Source organism: Pezoporus flaviventris, unplaced genomic scaffold (genome assembly GCF_033815535.1).
Source record: "Pezoporus flaviventris isolate CSIRO_AGI_PZ_B2104156 unplaced genomic scaffold, CSIRO_AGI_Pfla_v1 ptg000213l, whole genome shotgun sequence".
NCBI classification, from domain to species: Eukaryota; Metazoa; Chordata; class Aves; order Psittaciformes; family Psittacidae; genus Pezoporus; species Pezoporus flaviventris.
The window spans coordinates 3,022,832-3,042,506 of NW_026892761.1; the positions used below are offsets into that span (position 1 = coordinate 3,022,832).

At 47.3% G+C, this 19,675-nt stretch overlaps 1 protein-coding gene across 2 annotated transcripts in view; it reads right to left on the reverse strand.

The window, feature by feature from the left end:
- COL9A3 (collagen type IX alpha 3 chain) overlaps positions 1 to 18,100 on the reverse strand; it is a 36,914-nt gene extending 18,814 nt beyond the window's left edge. The window contains exons 1-15 of one of the 2 annotated variants that reach the window (XM_061441692.1): positions 17,345 to 18,100; positions 16,079 to 16,156; positions 11,940 to 11,975; positions 11,266 to 11,337; positions 11,122 to 11,175; positions 7,992 to 8,027; positions 7,375 to 7,398; positions 6,813 to 6,866; positions 6,043 to 6,096; positions 5,275 to 5,316; positions 3,675 to 3,731; positions 2,372 to 2,425; positions 1,864 to 1,917; positions 1,316 to 1,369; positions 576 to 629 (exon numbers count right to left, since the gene is read on the reverse strand). In XM_061441692.1, coding sequence (XP_061297676.1) covers positions 576 to 629; positions 1,316 to 1,369; positions 1,864 to 1,917; positions 2,372 to 2,425; positions 3,675 to 3,731; positions 5,275 to 5,316; positions 6,043 to 6,096; positions 6,813 to 6,866; positions 7,375 to 7,398; positions 7,992 to 8,027; positions 11,122 to 11,175; positions 11,266 to 11,337; positions 11,940 to 11,975; positions 16,079 to 16,156; positions 17,345 to 17,410 — 789 coding nt within the window. In that variant the 5' untranslated portion in view covers positions 17,411 to 18,100. Of the gene's footprint in view, positions 1 to 575; positions 630 to 1,315; positions 1,370 to 1,863; positions 1,918 to 2,371; positions 2,426 to 3,674; positions 3,732 to 5,274; positions 5,317 to 6,042; positions 6,097 to 6,812; positions 6,867 to 7,374; positions 7,399 to 7,991; positions 8,028 to 11,121; positions 11,176 to 11,265; positions 11,338 to 11,939; positions 11,980 to 16,078; positions 16,157 to 17,344 lie in introns of those variants that run through there. The other variant, XM_061441693.1, reaches the window with a different exon arrangement.
- Positions 18,101 to 19,675: the final 1,575 nt, after the last annotated feature.

Below are 19,675 nucleotides of genomic sequence, written 5' to 3' on the forward strand. Positions count from 1 at the left end.
CCAGAAGCAGAGGGGGAGAAAAGCTGTAATGTTTTCTGTCTGAGTCCTGCCTGGTGTAATGGAACATTGGCTGGACAGCGAGCACCTCATGTTATTTTAGTTCAGATTAATACCTTCTATAACTGCAGAGACCTAGAAGGGGTCCCCAGAGGGGATGTGGTGCATCTTTAATACACAATTATTTCTGCTTGTAGCTGTAGACACTTGGGAATAGACCAGGCTCAAAGGATGCAAGCTCAGGATAGCGCTTACTGCTTCCTCCTCAAAACTCTCCTTCCCAAGCACAACACAGATGCCCTTCTCAAGCTGCTGATGCTCAGGGAAGAGCAGTAAGGAACAGAGAGCAACGGAAACGTGGTGAACTTGTTCTGGAACGGGGCACAACTGAGGGAGAGACATCATCAGATCTGGGCCAGGTGGAATAACATTGCTCTAACTGGAGGGAAAAGGCAAAGGGAATGATCTGATGGAGATGAGAGCACTCCTGTTCATTGGCAGCAAAGAGTTTAGTGCAGGAGGAAGAAACTTGAGGCTTAGGCTGTGGAAAGCAGTGTCATAATGATGTAGATACATACGGCTTTCCCTGGAGGTCCTGGGATTCCAGGTGGCCCTCGGAAACCAATGTCACCCTGCAAAGGATAATACATCACTGTAATGCTGTGGAAGGCAGAGGGGGCAGTGACGGTACCCCTACCTCATACTGCAAGCTAAGAAAACACAAAAGCCCTGGAAAGACATCCCATTCCTGCAAGTGATCCCCATCTGAACCAGCAGGTTTTCCCTCTGGATCTCTGTGACACGCTGATGCAATTCATGGCCTTGTTATCTTGATAACACACTTGTTCCTAAATAAATACATGACTTTATCCAATTCAAAGCCATTATAGACTGATGGTCAAGGGACCCTGCCAAAAGTCCAAAGCCACAATGAGCTAAAGAGTGACCCTGTTCTCACTGAGGAGCCTTTTCATGTCCAAAAACCTTTGCCCATCAGTGATTCTTTGCTTTTCTCTCCTAGGGAGACAGAACAGAAAGCAAAACGTTCACAGAACGCTCCTCAGGTTCCTACAAGGTTCTTCAGCACTGTCAGTCTCAGGGGAACAGCGCTTTGTCCTGCTGGTCAGGATGCTTAAATCAGCCTGGGTCTGATCCTGTCAGCCCCTCAAGTATGAAGGAGGTTGTAGTGGGGGTGCAGGAAAGAGCCAGCACTTTACAAGCTCCCCAGTGGTAAAGACAAATAGAACCTGGCCCTCGCATGAGACTAACTGGTGGCAGAAGGAGGGAATCAAATCAAATCAGAAGGTGTTTTGCTTACTCTGTCGCCAGCCGGACCCATTGGACCAGGGAGGCCTCTTAGTCCTCTTGGGCCCTAATTAAGGAAACAAATCAGTTAAAACCCCATCACTGTTAAGCGTAAAGCAGCAGAACAGCATCGAGGTAACGACTCATCAAGACGGAAAGCATTAAGGAATAGCAAGAAGGAGCAGAAAGCTCAGCCTTCTGATGCACAGGCATGTTCCTCTATGGTGACAACTCTGAGCAAGCAACACGGTGCTGACCCCCCCAGTGCAGAGATGTATTCTGATACAGGCCTCCTGGCCGGTCAAGCCAGCACAGAGCTCAGCTTTCAGATCCACCCAAAAGGTGCCCAGCTTTGTATCAGTCATCACTTGGATGTCTCAGCCAAGGTGTGGAACCAAAAGCAAGACCTGAATGAAAGCTTGGCGAAAGCAGCATCATTTGTTTTATCACCAGCACTGTTCTATGGAGGCAAAGCTGTTTGGGTAACACAAGGTGATTGATGGCACCACTGAGTTTCACAGTAGGAAAGCCAATGGAAGTGGTCTGAAGAGCAGTTGTTACCTGCAGGCCAACGCTGCCGGGGATGCCAGGAGGACCTGGAGGGCCAGGGCTGCCCTAGGGGAGAAAGATCAGTCAGACAAGGGGTGAGCCAGCATGAACCTGACAGCACAAAGCCAGGGAGCATCCCACCTCCTTTCTCCTTGAGCTCCCTCCCATCCAGATTTGTGCTTTGGAATCTACATCTCTATTACAGGCAATTTCCTCTCCATCAGTCAGGAATTTACCTGAGTGATTAATGCAGGGCTTTTTCCTGAGCTGACACCCCTGCATGTGAAACAATAGGTGTTGACTCCTCAAAGTGAGCTGAGCATTGTGATTATTGGGAAGATAGTTTTCCTTGAAGTACTAGCACAGGGTCACTCATGCAGAGCGATGGAAGCCAGTGCTCTTCACTCACAGTAACTCCTTGTTCTTCAGCCAATTACCTCATTTCTCCCAGTCTGGAAGGAATCACTCCCGATGCTTTTAAAGAGAACCCCCTCCCTGTACCCTTTCAGTTGAAGTTTACCTTCTCTCCTTCTTTTCCTATTTCACCAGGTTCTCCTTTGTGACCAGTGTGTCCCTAGAAACGAGAGCTCTGGTTATTCACATTCCAGTACAGGATTGTTTCAAAGTGTAAAGGTAGCTGTGAGACCTAAACCCACACAAACAACCTACTGGGAAAAGAACCTATACCTGTGCTGTAACCATGTGGATGGAGGTCAGCTCTGGGGCTAGTTGGCCATGCACCAGCCCTGTGCTTGGTATCACTGTCTCAGAATTGGTCCAGTTTCAGGAGATGCCCAGATTTGGTTTTCAAGATTAACTTGTGGCTACAGGTCTCTGGATTTCAATGGCAGGTCAGGGACCAGAACTTGGCTCCCATCACTTCTGAAAACGGGGTCAAAACGCTTCTGAAAACCCCATTCTGCATCTTTAACCTCCCTTTCCCTTTAAATCGCCTTTAATGTCTGCAGCATCAAGCTTGCAAAGAAATCCATATCCCACTGAAACCTTCGCCATAGACTCAATTTGCTTCTTGGCTCCCTTCCTACAACTGTGGGAGAGACTCAGACCAATCTCAACCACGGCAGATGTTATTCCTCACCATGCAAAAGGTCCTGGGCATCATTTGCATCATAACTGGAAACCCTCACAGGTTCTTCCCATTCCCTAAGCTATGAATTGTGAACGGTTCTACCCTAAACATTGTGTATTTTGAACAACATTTATGACTCAGCTCAGAGACCAAACAGACCTGCACACAATTCATGTGAATCATAGTGGGGATAAAGAGGGAGATGTTTGACTGCCGAGTGAGGTTTCCTGATGGCCGCAATTTAGGATTTAGGTACCAGAATGAAACAACACAATCAGGAATTGGCTGGTGCTGTAAAATGACAGTTAAATTGTATTTAATCATGTAAGCTAGGTCTTGCTTGGCTTTGCTTGCCCTGTGCAAAGGGTTGAATTTCATTTGTAGGAATAAGCAGCCGTAGTTAAACCCTCCATCTAACAAAGGCTGCAAGGGATGGAGCCACAAAACAACGTGCCTGCAAGTACAGGTACTCAAAGGATGTAAAGCCTCTTGCTGAAGGTGAAGGGAGAGCACTTACACTTCGTAGGATTGATTTCAGCTATTGCTACAAGGGTGGGAACAGCATGCAAAGGGGGCAGGATCGCATCCTTCATCCTCCTCTTGCCTCATATTTGGCTGCTTTAGGGACTTCCTGTTTCAACAGCGTAAATGCACGGCTGGTTTGGAGGTGTGGAGCTATACATGGTGCATAAAACAGTTTAACCCCATGGGTTCACGGTGGTGTTTTCCTTACCTTGAACCCTGGCATTCCTGGGGGACCTGGAGGACCCGGTGGGCACAGAGCTGGGCACTGCAAGGAACAGAAACGCCCTGGTTTATCAAACACAAACAGCACGGCCAGGGAAGCTGGTTTCATTGCAAGGGAGAGGTGGAAAGTCATGTGGGTTTTGGCTGTAAACCCACTAAAGCTTAGGGATTCATAGCATCATGCATTGATCACAGGCATTTCCCTGTGGCAAAGGGTCCTAAACAGGTCCTTAGGCCCCCAGTAACCCATAAAATAGTGATTTCTGAAGGGTTTGCTTCACTGTGGCACGGACTGTGAGAAATCCTGAAGGCTGACAGTTGTTCACAGGCCAAAATGCTGAAGAATCCAAGCTCCCCAGTGAAGTGAATCGGTATCTTGTACATCATTAGGAACGTTTCATCCTGGGTGTTAATTCACCCCTATGGATTTCCTTTGCACTACTCGCCTCACTGAAACAAGAGCAAGCATTAGAGCATATTGGAAGGGGACCTATAAAAAAATGACCCCAATACCTATAAGCTGGTACCTGCAGATGTCTAAGGGTGGTTGGGAACTCAAGTTTGACTTGGGAATTTAATGGGGCTCAAAAGCCATATTCTAAAAACGTTATCAAAAGGGAGTGAGATTTTCTCCTGCAGCTTTTCTTTCATTTATTTTTCTTTCTTTTAATAAATCTCAGGCAACACCTCTGCAGCAGAAATTTAATTTTCTAGTATATTCCACAGGGTAACTTAAATGAAACCTGTAGAAACAGCATCATTTTCTATTACATTCCACGTGACTTGCCATCAGGCAGCCTAAACTGAGCTTTTTTGGGGCACAGCAATTAGAAACCCAAAGATGCTGTCATAACAGCAGCTGTGAAATGTGGAAATGTCACTTCCTTCGTGCATGGACTTTACAGGCCTCTGATTCCCCCGAAAGACAGGGATCAGGGCTCTGTTATAAGGAAGGATGTCTAAACAGAGCGTATGCCCAGAGGAGCCCGGAGCCAGCATCCATGGAAATAAGCAGAGCTGCATGCACAGCCTTTTCTCTTGTAAAGCAGGATTAGAGGCAGAGGCATGAAAAGCTGTTGTCATTTACCACATGCTAAGGTTGTTTTCCAAGTGAAGGATGTGTGCAAAGCCTGCGTGTTGGAAAACAAACTGGAAAGCAAAGATAAGGGAAAAATCAAACCCGGGGCGTCTACCTCCTCAAAAGAACATCTCGGCCTCGGAAACGCACACACAAGGATTATGCATTCTGCAATGAGGCAGTTCAGACCCACACCTGGATGGTGCACGTTAAATGGTCACCCACGTATGCTAATGAAAAGTCACAGCAAGGATTTAGATTGGATATAAGAAGGAAGTTCTTTACTGTGAGGGTGCTGAGGCACTGGAATGGGTTGCTCAGGGGGGTTATGAATGCTCCATCCCTGGCAGTGTTCAAGGCAAGGCTGAACAGAGCCTTGGGTGGCATGGTTTAGTGTGAGGTGTCCCTGCCCATGCAGGGGGGTTGGAACTGGATGATCTTAAGGTCCTTTCCAACCCAAACTGTTCTATGATTAAACCAAAAGCGTATTTCCATAAAGAAAACCTACCTGAAGGTCCCCACCGCCATCGGGAATTGCGCCTGGAAGACCCTGCAGTCAAGCAATGTGGTCTTTTAAATACATCAAGACAAACACCGGGAGGAAATACAATCTGTAGGAAACACGCTTCACAGACACAGCTCCATTGGATGAGCACAAGGCAGACACCCAGCCCCACGGCTTAAAATGCAGGCCCTGAACCCAGAGCAGTCCTCACAACAGACATGTCAGGGGTGTAATCACCCTCTGGAGAGGCACAGCTGAGCTTCGGGAAGAGCTTTGAGCTTTATGTGATGAAGGCAGCAACTCGAGAAGAGCATCTGTGCACAGCCTCCTCCTGACCTGGGGAAAACTCCTTGGGAAAGACCTCCCGATCCCACTACTCAACCCTCCAGAGACACCACAGCAAACCCAAACCAGAGACTTGCTGGTTTCAAGCCCCACTTTCTGGCCCTACAAGAACGCGTCATGATCCAAACAACCACATAAACCTTAGTAGAGAGAACAGGAAGCCCACCCTGCAATCCCTTTATGCCACGAAGCCTGGGTGTCATTGGGTTCCACCACCCAAATAATAACCAGGAGATCATCCACACACCAAAGTCTGGCCAGTGAAAAGTCACTGCTCTCCTTGGGGTACAGTGTTTATGGCCTGCTGAAGCTTAGTCGGGAAAGGGAGAGCTCATGGCAATGACAGCAAATAGAAAGTGCCTGTTCTGGCAGCAAGAGGAAAATGATGGATGCTCCCTAGGGATTTTCCCACATTTATTTACTTACGGGAGGTCCAGGTGGTCCGGGAGGCCCTGGGAATCCCGGCAGACCAAAAGGTCCCTAGAAAGAGTGAAAAGTGTCAGAATCCCCCTTTTTAACCATCCCAATAAAACCACAAAGGGAGAGGAAGGGCAGCTACCAAATACCACTGCAGACTTGTGAATGTGGGACAAGGTATCCCTAATGGGTCTAAACTGCACCTTTCTTTCTGCAGAGGGGCCTATGATTGGAAAGAGAACAGCAGATGCATATGGAAGTGTAGCGATTAGGACAGAAGAACACAGCCCTGTGCCTACATTCCTATTTCCACTGGCTCTGTACCACTCCAGTGGAGCTGTGGGCACCCAAAAATGATGCTATGCTTCTGCATAACAGGCTCCCCTAGATCAGACCCATTCTGTGCAGTAGCTGCTTTTGAGGATGCTGAAAGTACAGGTCAGCTGGTAATTAATCTCTGTTGTAGTGACAATGGCTGCTCTTTTGTCTCTATTCATAGTTGGCAAAGGAAGATGTGGCTGCAAGCGGTTGCACATCTCTGGCACTGCACTGGTTGATGGGAGTGACCCTACACAACCTGATATAAGGAACAGTGTTGCCTGTGGGCATTAGTAGAGCTTACAGCTTCTTGTGCATCACACTTCCACAATGGGGTAAAAGACCAGAAATGGGGGGTTGGAATTTGATGATCTTAAGGTCCTTTCCAGCCCTAACTGTTCTATGATGCTATGGCTGTGGCATGTTCAGTAAATGGGGATCAAATGGTAGGAGAAACTCACAGGAGGACCCCGAAATCCATTTCCACCTGGGAGCCCACTGGGTCCTGGAGGCCCCTGTAGAACAGAAAGAAGAGCTTTTACACCCATGGAGACCTCGCATAGCTGCCAAAGCCTAGGAGCAACCAAACATCCTGGCTGTACTCCCTGTCTAATCCCCCCTGAGGAGCTCAATCCTGCACCCAGACAATCAGTTTACCAGTGCCCATCTTTGCACCACATTCCCACAGAGCATACTGTTATCATCATTGGATGCTGCCAGCATCTGCATCCCCTCTAACACAGGGCAGGTCTGAGATGCCCCAGGAGCCCACTAAACAAAAGCTGCCCCAGAACTGGGTGCTTTCAGTGATTACAAAGCTGCTGTGTCTTGAATTCGCATCAGTGTCAGCCTCCTTGGGGTTAGGATAAGCACAAAAACCCCATCAGGCTGCCAACCTGTAGGACTCCACATCCCTCTGCCCGGCACAAGAGAGGGACACAAGGCCTGGAATGGGTTTATAGCACCCAGGGTACCCCATAAAGATAGTATACTAATTTAAAACTCTTTATCCTCATTACTTACTGGAGGTCCTGGTAGTCCTTTGCCCTGGAAGTAACAATTAAACCAGTAAAAGATCACTTGGAAACTGAACATACAGAAAAGCAAACACCAGAAAATGCTGCTTAATTCTTTTAAGTTTCCTTAGCACTCCCCCATCCCCAATTATTGTAATTTGCAATCAGAGCAAAGCTGGAGTCTTGATGAATCCTTTTGTTGCCTCTAGTAATTTCTATTCCCTTTACATCACTGTTACCTATGAGACATCTCGAAAGAAAGCCAGATACGATGATGTGATAGTGGGACAAAGTTAAGAAAACAACATTACAGTTCATCTACTTTTCCTTTCTTTCTTCGCATTTTTAATAGATATTATTTAATGTCTAATAATTTTGATAGCATTTGATATGCTAGCCTTTAGTCCATGGCTCGCTCGCTTTATAACATCTCAGAGACTAAACCCAGGTCCTGTGTTACCAGAACAGGTCCTACATTCATATTTAAACACTTCAAACAATGTTTTCACTCATTCAGGCTTTGATCCCTTTGTTTGGGATACAAAGCTGCTTATCTGCCCCTGGTGATGGGTTTGGCATAACATTACACACCATTTTACATAGGCAGTTGTAGGAGTTACTTACAGCAGGTCCAGGTGGCCCAGAAGGTCCCAATGCACCCTACAGGAATAAAACAGAGTGAAAACTAGCAGGGATAAACCAGAGACCTCAGTATGGGTGGACATGAGGGCCTGCCCCCCTTGACACCAATCTTTGCTTGGGAACTCCAGGAGTGTCTTACAGAAAGAGCCCACAACTGGCGATGCTCAGCTGAATTCACAAACAGGACAGAAATCTATGGGTAATGACCCTGTCCTTCCTGATGGAGCTGGAGAACATCCCAAACCAGCGCTGCTGGCTGTGAGCCCAGGGAAGACGCCGGCCCTTTCCTCATGTTCTGCGTACCAAATTGGATTAGAAACATTTCCCCTCGTTATGCTAAAGGAGAAAGATACAGAGGACCCAAGGCCTCATTAAGAGCAGTCTTGTGAGGAGAAAGCTGTGATCCAATAAAATCAACTCAGCTGCAAGTGTCAGCTCCTTCATCCCTCTTGCTGCAGGTTGCTCTGCTTTGCTTCCACTCCCTTTCATCTTTAGGCTCAACTCCTTACAACTCCTGATGGTTGTAAGGGACAAGCTGGGGTTTCCTCTTGCACAGCAAACATTGAATTCCTGACCCCTACTGACTTACACCTAATCCTGCCCGCCCTGAAGCCACCTGCATGGCCCCTTTCTGCTTTGGCCAACATGCCAAAGGGTCGGCAGAGTACCCAAAGTGCCAAGTGCCAGCACTTTAGTCTCCTTAAGTTTGCTCTCTTTGCGTGTCTAAGGTGCAGCAGTGAATGCTTCTGGCATGGTGAAAGATCATCAAGTCCCTGAGCAAGCTGATGCGATTCCATTAAGTTCAAAGGAGAGACTCTGATTTACACCTTGATCTTAATAACATCGCCTGACTCAACCCATTCTCCTGCTAACAATGTTCTTTCTTGTCTGATTAGAAAACAATCTCACCTTAATTTCTCACTTTAAAGTAATGCACTCTATGAACACACAACTGTGGAGCACAGGAAATACTTGATTAATCTGACAGTCATAAAGAGATGTGAATAATGATGTTTTCCTCGTTGTTTGTAATGAAGGGCACTCAGTAGCACTGAGGTCAGAACTCAACTTGCTCCTGGCTAAGCATAAAGGATATTTCCAATCCGAAAAACAAGTAGGCTCAATCTAATCACTCTGGAAGCAGAACCATGAGAAAAGCCAATGGATGATGGTAGCAGGAGGAGATATAGAAGATAAAACCCATTTTTTTATGCTGCCTTCCAGCACTCTGTCCCTAGTCACACATGAATCACTGTTAGACCGATGAAGCATAGCATATAGAGGAAATGTTTAGCAATAATATAGCTAAAACCTGTCTTCCATGAGCCCACTTCCATATGCTGAACACCTTCGCTCCCAGACGCTCTGGATAAATACACTTATTTAGAAGGAATTCATAGTGTTAAGCATGAAATCATTCCCACAACAGTAGGTAGGCACCAGCTTATTTCAGTGATCCCTGGGAGACAGAAATACGTTCTGAAAGTTGGGGAGAAGAAGGAAAGTTGGGATAACAACGGTGTCCCTTCAGAATGCTAAAGCTTTTAGAGGTTTTTCCTTGTCTCCAGGCTTCTGCTAGACCAATTAAAACAATTTTCCAGATGGATCACTGACCTTGAAAAGCTCCCATAAACGACAACAGGTCCCATGTTTGCCCCATGCTGGCGAATTGAGTTAGGAGACACAGGAAAGCATGTCAAATCGGAGCATGTAGTTAAGGTATCCCTGCTTGTGTGCTGCTACTGGACAGCTGAAGAGGAAGTTCTTGTGCCCAGAAATGATCTGCTCGGTTACCCTGCAAACTAGGAGCTTTTGTGCTAAAGTGGGCATGGGCAAACACTACTGCTGAACATAAAGCAGAGGCACAAAACTGCTCACAGCCTTCTGCGTGTGGTCCTGAGCTTTTCTGCTTTAGAGATCAGGGATCAGCTCCCAGGAGGTGCCAGATTCCTGCCACAGGCTGTCAGAGCCATCAGGATTCTGCAGCCCTGGATCTTTAGGGAGAAAGATGGGCACAAGGAAAAGTAAAGGAGAAGGGGTTTAGCGCAGTGCCGGTGGATGGAGGCTTGGAGCTGTGACCAAGATGCTGGGTCCTGCCACTGAGCTTTCCCCATGGCCAAGCAAGCTTCGCTTTGCACATGAGAAGGGTACAAGAACATAACAAAGATACCTGGCTTTATCACTCATTCCTTTAACTAAATGAGACAACTCACAGGGTTTTGAGCTTTGGGTAACTCCTTGGAGCAACAAATGGATTATTTGAGATATACTGAACATGTTAGGAAGTCCAGTTTTTAACCTCTGCATGCTGTGATGCCTGTTCATCCCATCACTGCAGCCTCCAGCTCAAGAGACCACTGAACCAGCTGTGGATACAAGCCTTATCTTCCCACATCAGGAGGCAGGAAAATGGCTATGCTGGCTAAGAATCTGTGCTGAATGGCTCATTAATGTTTAGTTCTTAACGTCACAAGGAGGCCTTTACAGCCCCATGATGATCTGAAGGACATCTGTAACATCTCAGGCAGTCATTTCTCTATCCCTGTGGTGCCCCTTAGCAGAGCTGTAATATGCAGGAAGCAAGAAAAAAACCTCTCATGTCTTACTATGCTGGCTGGGGAAGTTTATGCCAAAGCAACTAATAATGTCAACCATATGGACAGCCCCAGAATTAGCAAAAGGGAAAAGTTTAAACAGTTAATACACAGTAGCAATAATTACAAACATAACAGAGCCACACATTCAGGCTGCAAATAAAGGCCAAAATAGCTTCACTTTGATAAACTTCATCATTAAGCCTAATGACTGCTTCAAGGAACTTTTTAGATGCTCAAAATACCACCAGAGCTGTTCTGCACTGGGACTCCCACCACTGAGGCTGCCCAGCCCTGTTCAAAGCCACATTAAAGAAAGATGGATTTCATGTCCCACCTAATGAAAAGCCATCTGGGGCTTCATTTCAAGGGCCCAAGTATTCTGCAAGGATTTATGGATAAATAAAGCCTTGTAATCAACACCTGAATGTCACCGATTTACAAAAGGATGAGAAATCATCAGCGCAATCAGTGATAACGTTCATTTAAAGGGATTTAGGCTCTAATGTGGTACTCACACGGTCTCCTGGAGGCCCATTTGGGCCAGGTGGGCCATCATTTCCCGTTAAACCCTGAAACAGCATAAAGAAAGTTGATGAGGCACTTTGGGAAAACACCCATGCTCATATGAGGTATTTAAGGGAAGATGACAGAATACTCACATCCACCCCAGGAAGGCCAGGCAATCCGGCTTCACCAGCTGCTCCAGGCTTCCCTGGTGCACCTTTTGGCCCCTAAATCAGATGCAGACGTGATTATGAAGATTATTTGTAACGCAGTAACAAGAGGAATGTGGTGTGTGTTGAGACAGGCTACAACATGGAAGCTCATTTGTTGATGTTCATCCCAAGCCATGCAAGATGGAAGAACTCCTTCACAGAGATGAAACTTGCCATGAATCCAAACTCTTAATTTGGATTTGGTGCTTTGGCTCAGTTCCACACGCTCAGAAGCTGCTCCTAGTAAAGGGTAGAAAGGGATGGGGCAAGTGGCTCAATGCAAAGAGCTGTGCCACACAGTGCAACGCTGAGCAGCCCTTGGCAAACTGAGGAGCTGAAGCAGACTCAGACCAATGCCAAAACCAACCGCACATATGCGGCTCAGTGCCAGTTTTGTTGTGCCCCTGACAGATGAGCTTTATTTCGTGGATATCCTCTGCTAGCAAAGAAGCAGGAGGATGTGTTTGACCCCAGGAGCAGTGCTGAGCATCTCCACTCCTGTGTATCCCTTCAGGAAATTCTGCTGCAGGTCAAGAGGAAGATGAGCCAGTCTTAGCTCTTGCACTGTGTGCCTTTCCAAAGGATAAGCAAATCAGTGTCAGCCACAGAATACTTACTGGTGGGCCTGGCAAGCCAGGAGGGCCCGGCTCTCCCTAAATGAAAGAGGAAAGACATCAGTGTTAGTGCTGAACCTCCTTCTGTTGACTCTTTGCCACAATGGTGTTTCCAACTGTCACAGCACCCAAGTCCCCCTTCATGCCCACTCCAAGATTCACCATGCTCAGTCGTACGAAGCTGATGCTCTAGATCCTGCCACCCCCTAAAGCAGGATGAACTTTAGTGGTTGAAACTAGATGATCTCGAAGGCCCCTTCCAACCCAAACCATACTATGATTCTATGAACGTTCCACATCCATGGTAGTAGATCTGGTGAAACCCACACCCTCAGCCTCCCAGAAAGAACCAGTGCTTCCAAATGATGCCCAGCACCTCCGACTTTTCCTAGCTATTTGCACTTGGGATTGTCTGCAAGCGGGGCAGAGAGGAAGCTGGGTACCCAGCAAGGCTTTCAAACATCTTCCTGGTGAAACAGGGGGATATAATGATAAGCTCCAGGTATCCAGGACACAGCATGAAACTGTGGCACTACCAGGAGTTCGCGACTATCAGAAAGTGAAGAAGCTTGGTTTCCCATCTCATCCTTCAGTCCCAGTTCCCAGTGTCTGGATGGTTCCTTTCCCTGTTGGCTTCAGGAGAAGTGCACTAAATATTGCAAGAGGCTCAGGTACTGGGGGTGAGAAGAGGGGAAGAGGCACGTGGATATCCTGGAAGAAGAAAATCTACACGGAAAAAGGGTTTATTACCAGAAATAACACCCTCCCCACCTTGGGGCTGATAATTAGGAGTCAGAAGGCAGTCTGCAAAGCTGTGGCATTTATAGAGTGTTTCTATATTTACTGTGTCAGCAACTGAGAAGTCTGTGGGCAAATCTCTCAAGACTGGCTGCTTTGATTTGCTCAGGCGAGGATTTATGGGCTGCACTGGGGACTGATCAACACAGACCAGAGGGTCACTGAACAGAGGGCTCTTTATGCTCTGTCTTGCTGAAGCAACTCCTTTGCCCACAGATTGTTCCATAAATAGTTATCATTATCATAGGTGGAGAAGGTCCCCTGCCAGGGAAATGAAAGGAGCAGTTCTTTTGCAAGGAAGGCAGCTAGAAATGGCAGCAGAGGTGATTTACTCCCTCCTCCATCACCTGATTGCCAGCCCCTCGCATGTTTTCTTGCCTATGTGATGGCAATCTAAGCAGCAAGGTCACAGCATCAGCAAAGGCTGTTTGGGATCATCTTAAACCTTGACCCAGCCATCGTGGACCCCTGTGGGACTCTGTGGGAGCACCAGAACTTCAGCCAGCTGAATCAAAAGCCTAATCAGTGTTCATATCCCTAATGCCAGATCACTGGGAATTAGAGGCAAAGGCTGTCAGCAAGAGGAAATGCTCTCCTGGTGCTAGGCGAGAGGGAAGGAGGGTTACTCTTTCTTAGCAAGTCAAAGCAGGAGACGGGGAAGGGGGGGATTAAAACCACAACTTGATTTTTGCAAAGCGACAATTGCTCATTAGCAATTTGGGGAATTACATCCCCAGAAATAATTCACAGGGACCCGCAGCCAATTCTTTCGCTCACTACACTCTGCTTCTATTCTTGGGAAGGAGAGATGCTGCTCGTTAGCGAGGACGAAACGTGAAGCGTGTTAAAGGCTGTAATTATAAAGTATTTCAGAGGGACTTCACGTTGCAGACTCCACTTTTGTGTCTGCAGAAAGGCAAGGATAAAAGCAGGAGCTTCTAGAAATTGCGCTGATGGGGTTCATCCAGGGTTTGTTTAGAGAGAGCCTGAATAATTCAGCTGTGTGTTATGCACTGCTCACTGCTTGCAGCCGATGGTAAGGGACTGTTGAACACCTCAGCAATGCTCATCCAACTCGGAGACCATTCAGCAGCTCTTCCCACACAGCATTCATCCAAAGCCATCTGTGGAGATGATCCAGCTGGTGGCTCAGAGAGTTCAGGGAACTTGCATAGATACAGCCCAGAAAAGTTCTGGTTGTGCTTCAGAAAAAGCCTCACCATTGAAGTAATAATGGGTTTCATTCTTTGCACTGGTGGAATTGATGCTCCCACTCGGGCTCCACATGATCCTCTCCATGCAGCACTATGACAGTGCAGAGCAGTGCTGGATTTTCTATGCCATCATTTTGGAGGGTGTTGTGAATGTATATGACTACGCTCAACACCAGCCACAGCCCTGTATCTCTTCTTCTACACAGTTCCTTAAACAACTCAGTATCCCATTGAGTAGCAGGACCCATCCCAGAGCCTGTCCCTGACCAGCTGAGATGAACACATGATGCTCACATGAACAGGGCGCCTGAGCACCTACATCCATAGGAGGGATGTAGATCAGGGCTGTTCAAATGAGACACTGTTCCTGCACAGCCAACACTCCAAGCTCCAGCTGGGATTGCAAAGACTCTGCACCTTAAGTACTTTACTCAGCCATTCGATGTATTAGGACCAAAGATCTCCATGTTAATTAGATGTTGCTATCTGGTCATGTCCCATAGGGAGCTTCCAAAGCTTTTGGCAGAGGATAAAAGGGAGCAGGTTCACATGGCTAACATCTCTCCAGGATCCTGTTTCCAAAAGCAATCAGGAGTGATGCTGGTGCTGTTCCAGAATTAAGGTGTAAAAGATCCTGTAGACAGCAGGAACAGAACAACACAATGACAGGGATCTGTTTCTTTCCCATTGCCTATACGCAGAAGTTGGTTATGAACTGATATCTGAAAGGCTTGATCCCTCCTAAATCCTTCTTTTTCACTCTGTACAGAACCACAGCCAGCCTTGCCCAGAGCCCGTTGGCCATGCTGATTCCAGAGACTCACTGTTCCCAACGTGAACACGCATCCTCTGCCCTCTTCCCGGGTGTCCCTTAAGCCTTTTATCACACCATGAAAAACAGCGCAGAGAAACCATCGAGGACCAGCTCTGCACTTCCCATGCTACAAAACCAGAGTGAGATTTTCAGTAGAAGAGCCTGTTAGCCAAAAGGACACTTCACAGGGACCAGCTGCAGTCAATGAGGTTCTCTCTTCAGCCCTGCTCACAGAGCCACTGTGAAAGCTCCCCGGCTGCAGACAGAAAAGCTCCTTGTTCACAGTATGCCAGGGAACTCATACATCTTTCTTTACTTTCTCATCCAAAAGAAAATGACCTGCATGGAATGAACAGATTTTTTTCAAGGCTGCTTAAAGGCCCAATTCCAATAAACTCCCTTCAGACGAGCTTTAAAAAACCCTGCCTTATTCCATAGGCAGCTTAGAGACACAAGCACTACTCAAACTGAGTATGGAAGCAGGAATCTGGCCTTACTGTGGTCTTGTTGAAGGTCCATCAGATGCACTTTTTATCCACTGCCAGCTCCAGGACACAATTCAGTCCTTATCCAACAGATGCACAGGAGAAAAACCCTTCATTTCTATGGAAACAACAATTAAATGTAATAGGAGAAGCTTTTCTCCACCGGCAAACGCTGTGGTTTGCAGCCTTCTACCTCTGCAGGAGGTGGATGAATAAGGAACTGCTGCTGAAATAAAGGTTGCCCATTTCAGCTGCCTTTGGTGCCACTACAGGCCGCTCACATCTAGCAACACAGGAGCCATGCTCTCACACATGCCAATGTAAACCAGGGATAACCGTACTGACAATGCTGAAATAAACCAACTATTAGTAAGAGCAGTGTCCAGCGCTGCAAACTGGAGTTTCTTGGAGCCTCTTAGAAACGTGGATGCTCTGAAGTGTCACATAAACCTCTCCCTGAGCTACACAACAGGCAATGACTCTAACAAACATCATACCCACGCACTCAACCTTACCTACTACGCTCCCCTTCCTCCTAGATACCAATAGAGAAATATCCCACTTTACAAGCAGGGTCACAAATCCCTGCACATACATTAGCTTTGCCCTGAAGTTGCTCTTGAGATAGGGGATTGATCCTGAAAAGAACCTGATGCCACTCAGCACCTCCACCAGCTGTGCTGGCTCTGGCAAGCAAGCTGCTTCTCCAGGTCCATTCACCTCTGTGGGATAAGCCAAAGGCTGGGGCTCTGGAGAACAAGAACAGCTTCTCTGCTCAGCTGGCTCTGCCCCTGCTCCACCCCTTCCCTCCCTCTGCCATACGTCACTCACGTCTATGCCATCCTTCCCAGATGGTCCAGGGGGTCCTCGTGGTCCAGGAGGGCCTTGTGGTCCTACTCTCTGAAAGGACTGGGGGGAGAGAGGGAGAAGAGTTTATATTCACATCAGAAATGGGCTAAACCCTACAGCTGAACCCTAACCCTGCATCCCTCAGCGCTCCCCCACAAACAGGGGGGACTCAGAGGAGCTCAGGACTAATGCAAGGCTCTTTGGAAAACCCCTTTGACTGAGGGCATCCTTAGGGCTCCCAGCTTCTTTAACAGGTGGCTTATAATGGGAATCAAAGCTGGTTGCTGGGTGACAAATGGGTTTGGTTGTATAGGAAATCCTCACTGCCTACAAGCACGGTTCAATTGGGGCAGAGGAGGAAATGCAAAGCCCATGGAAAATAGGTGCAAGTGAATGGCACTAGAAATTAAGTACTAGTCTCAGCCTTGTGGGGTGATGGAAGAGCCGGGCAGACACTGCTGGAAACAGGAGAAAGGGAAATTCACCTCTCTGAGCATGATGCCATTTGAAAATCTGGGATTCTGGAGGAGGTCTGAGGAGGGGGGAAGGAAAGAAAGCTCCAATCATTGACTTCTATATGGAGAGGGCTCCAGAGAGCAACTTGCTGTAGCTTCAGTGAACAAAGGTTTCATTGTAGAAGCAGCTCTGAATTCCCAAGCCAGACTGCAAAAATTCCTCACTAACACAATGAAAACCCTCACTGAGGACTTACTACCCCAGGCAATGCCATCAATAACGTGCAGGGGAGTTCAATATAAATCTGCAGTGAGCAAAGGGTTAGATATGCCATTTTATACGTGTAAAATTTGGAAGTTAATTGAGGGAAGGAGTAAAGAGTTCTGATTCAGACGAAGACCCAGCTCAGATCAGATCAGTCTCACTGGCAACCTATACTTCACTGTAAAAGAAGACTGCTCCTCTTACATCAACAGGTCTCCCCTTTCCCAAGTCTTTCTCTCTTGTAACCGAAGTCCTGAATGGGAAGACAATACCTACACAGAAAGTATAAAGCAGCACTTTCTACAGGAGGATACGATCTGAAAGCCTTAACTACGCAGGCACAAACCCAGATGTGCTTGCCAGGCACTGCTTAACAGCACAAGCAACACACATTTTTAATGGACTTCAGACTCTAATCACCTGCAAACTGCCACATTTCCCCCTGCAGGTACAACATACACACATCACGTTATCTTTTACCCTTATAGACCTTTTCCTGGAGCGTAACACATCAACGAGGCTTCTTACCTGAGCTGCTGCTGTGGCTAAGAGCTGACAGAGGAAGAGAAGCCCAAAAGCGGAGAATCCAGCCATGGTGCCCAGGCTCTGCCTCCCTTCCTTCCTCCTGGGCAGCTAAACCCTTTCTCCTCCAGGGTCCAGCAGATCCCTCCTCCCAGGTCTCAGCTTACACACAGAGACTCCTCTCCTCCAGATAAACCTGCGGCTAAAGCCCGAGGGGCAGAGCTCAGGAGCACAGGCAAGAGGGGCTGAGCTTGGAGGAGGGAAAGAGGAGGTTTAGGAAGGAGGTGGGAGCAGGAGGAGCAGCAGCAGGCAGTCAGGAAGAGCAGCTCATTCATGCCCTGCTGAGCAGCCCCAGCCTAGAGCAGCGAGGGAGCCTACAGATTGGCCGGACATAGGGATGCTGCAGGAGATGCAGACGCTCCTTAGGTCTCACACGGACCATTTCTCAAAGCCCATCACCACCTCTGCGCTGGGCAGATGCTAAAGCAACACAAAGTGAGTTATTCAGTGCCTGAGGCCACCCAACTTCACTGGAGAAATCACTATGCCTGTAACAAGCACAAGATGCACTACAGAGACATGCGCTTACTGCTTTGTGAGAGGGTTTATTAGCTCTGGAGGTGTATTCACATCTGATTTGGGTTTGCTCTTTTCTGCAGGGAGATCTGAAGGACGCCAGCCTGAGGAAGTGATGAATTCTGAGCAGAGAACAGATGACTGCAGATGGATACAAGGAGGGAGAAAAAAGGAGAAACATTCTCAGAGCCACAAAATAATTTAAGGAAGAATTTGCCTTGGAAGTATCTGCATGGAAGGAACAGGATGAGAGTTCCCATTCCAAATGGCAATATATTCATGAAGATGCATCTTCCGCCCATAGCTTCATGCTTCCCTTTATTGATGAAAGACAATTTAATCCAAAGCAGGGCTGGGAAGCAGACAGGAACAGCGGCAAGATTCATCAGGACTAAATGACACAGCCCACTTGGTTAGCAAGAGGAGAGCATTAGCGGAAAAGCAAAGCTTGGATGAAAAACCAGGTCTCAGTTTGCATCCTTGCACCAGGAGGTTTACATGAGCACACAGTGTGTGCCTGTCCAGCTCCACAGCAGCCAATATTAACCATGACAGAGGGATAAAGGGCTCCAAGATTCACTAAGCTCCCACAAGATTTTGTGGCAGCTGGGGACACAAAGGGAGTGTGTGTGTGCCTGTCTTCAAAGGGAACTGAATGTTTCATAAGACACCACAAACCCCACAGAGGACGAGCAGCGCAGTCACTACAGCGGCTTTGCACAGAGCTTGCATCTCCTTCACACCGAGGCCAACTGATGGCAAGAGAGAAGGCAAAGAATGCTCAAGTTCCTCAGCCACACGTTTTTCATAGCAAGGCAGGGATGAGGGCTGCTGTGAGAGGAGCCTGCTTATGACCAGCAATGGAAGCGCCCTGGGAGGATTCATCACAAAGCCCACCCGACAAAAGGACTGGTCCTCTTCTCCTTCCATGTACCCAGGCAGAGAGGGCACAGCTGAAGGGACACAGTGACTTCAGAAAGCATCATCACAAAGACACCACTGCGCTTGTGTCCTGTGGTGGGGCAAATGGATGTGGTCATGTCCTACCCTCAAAGATGAAACAAGCAGAAACTGGTACGCATCGAAGTCATGCTTTAATAGGTGACATTAACATAACAGACTCTGTGATACAGCTCTGAGTGCTGGAAACATCCTGTGAACTCACTGTAAACCTACAGGCAAAATCAAACCTGATCACAATCAGGAATGGTTTGGTTTGAGCACTTCAGACCTGGGCTCACAGTGAAATCCCATTAAACACAAAGACAAACCACACATCACCCTAATAAGAGTTATGATCTATGCCCCAACTGAGCACGTATTCACAATGAAAACTTCATTAAATAAGAAAATGACTATAAATCTGTACAAAAGCCACAATTAACAATTTTGTCATGAATCTTTTATGAACGACTTCTCACTCAACACCTTCAAGTATCTGTATCTGTAGTTCAGTGTATTCTCACTGGCCTTGTAACTCCACCTGTTCATAAGAAGTAGTACTTTAAAAACATTAAAGCCTTTTTCCAGCATGTGTGTGACCATGAACATTAGATCTTAGGCTTGCAGACTTGCACATGGCATGCTGGATCAGTACCCACTAATCTGGGAAGACAAGTCACAGATCAAGCTCTTTCAAAGAGGAAGCTTCTTAAGAGCTGTAGCAGAGAGGGAAAACATCAGCATTGCACAGACTACTGCATCTTCCCCCTGCAAATGCAGGCAAACCTTTAGCCACCTCCTGCACAAAACAAACAGCAC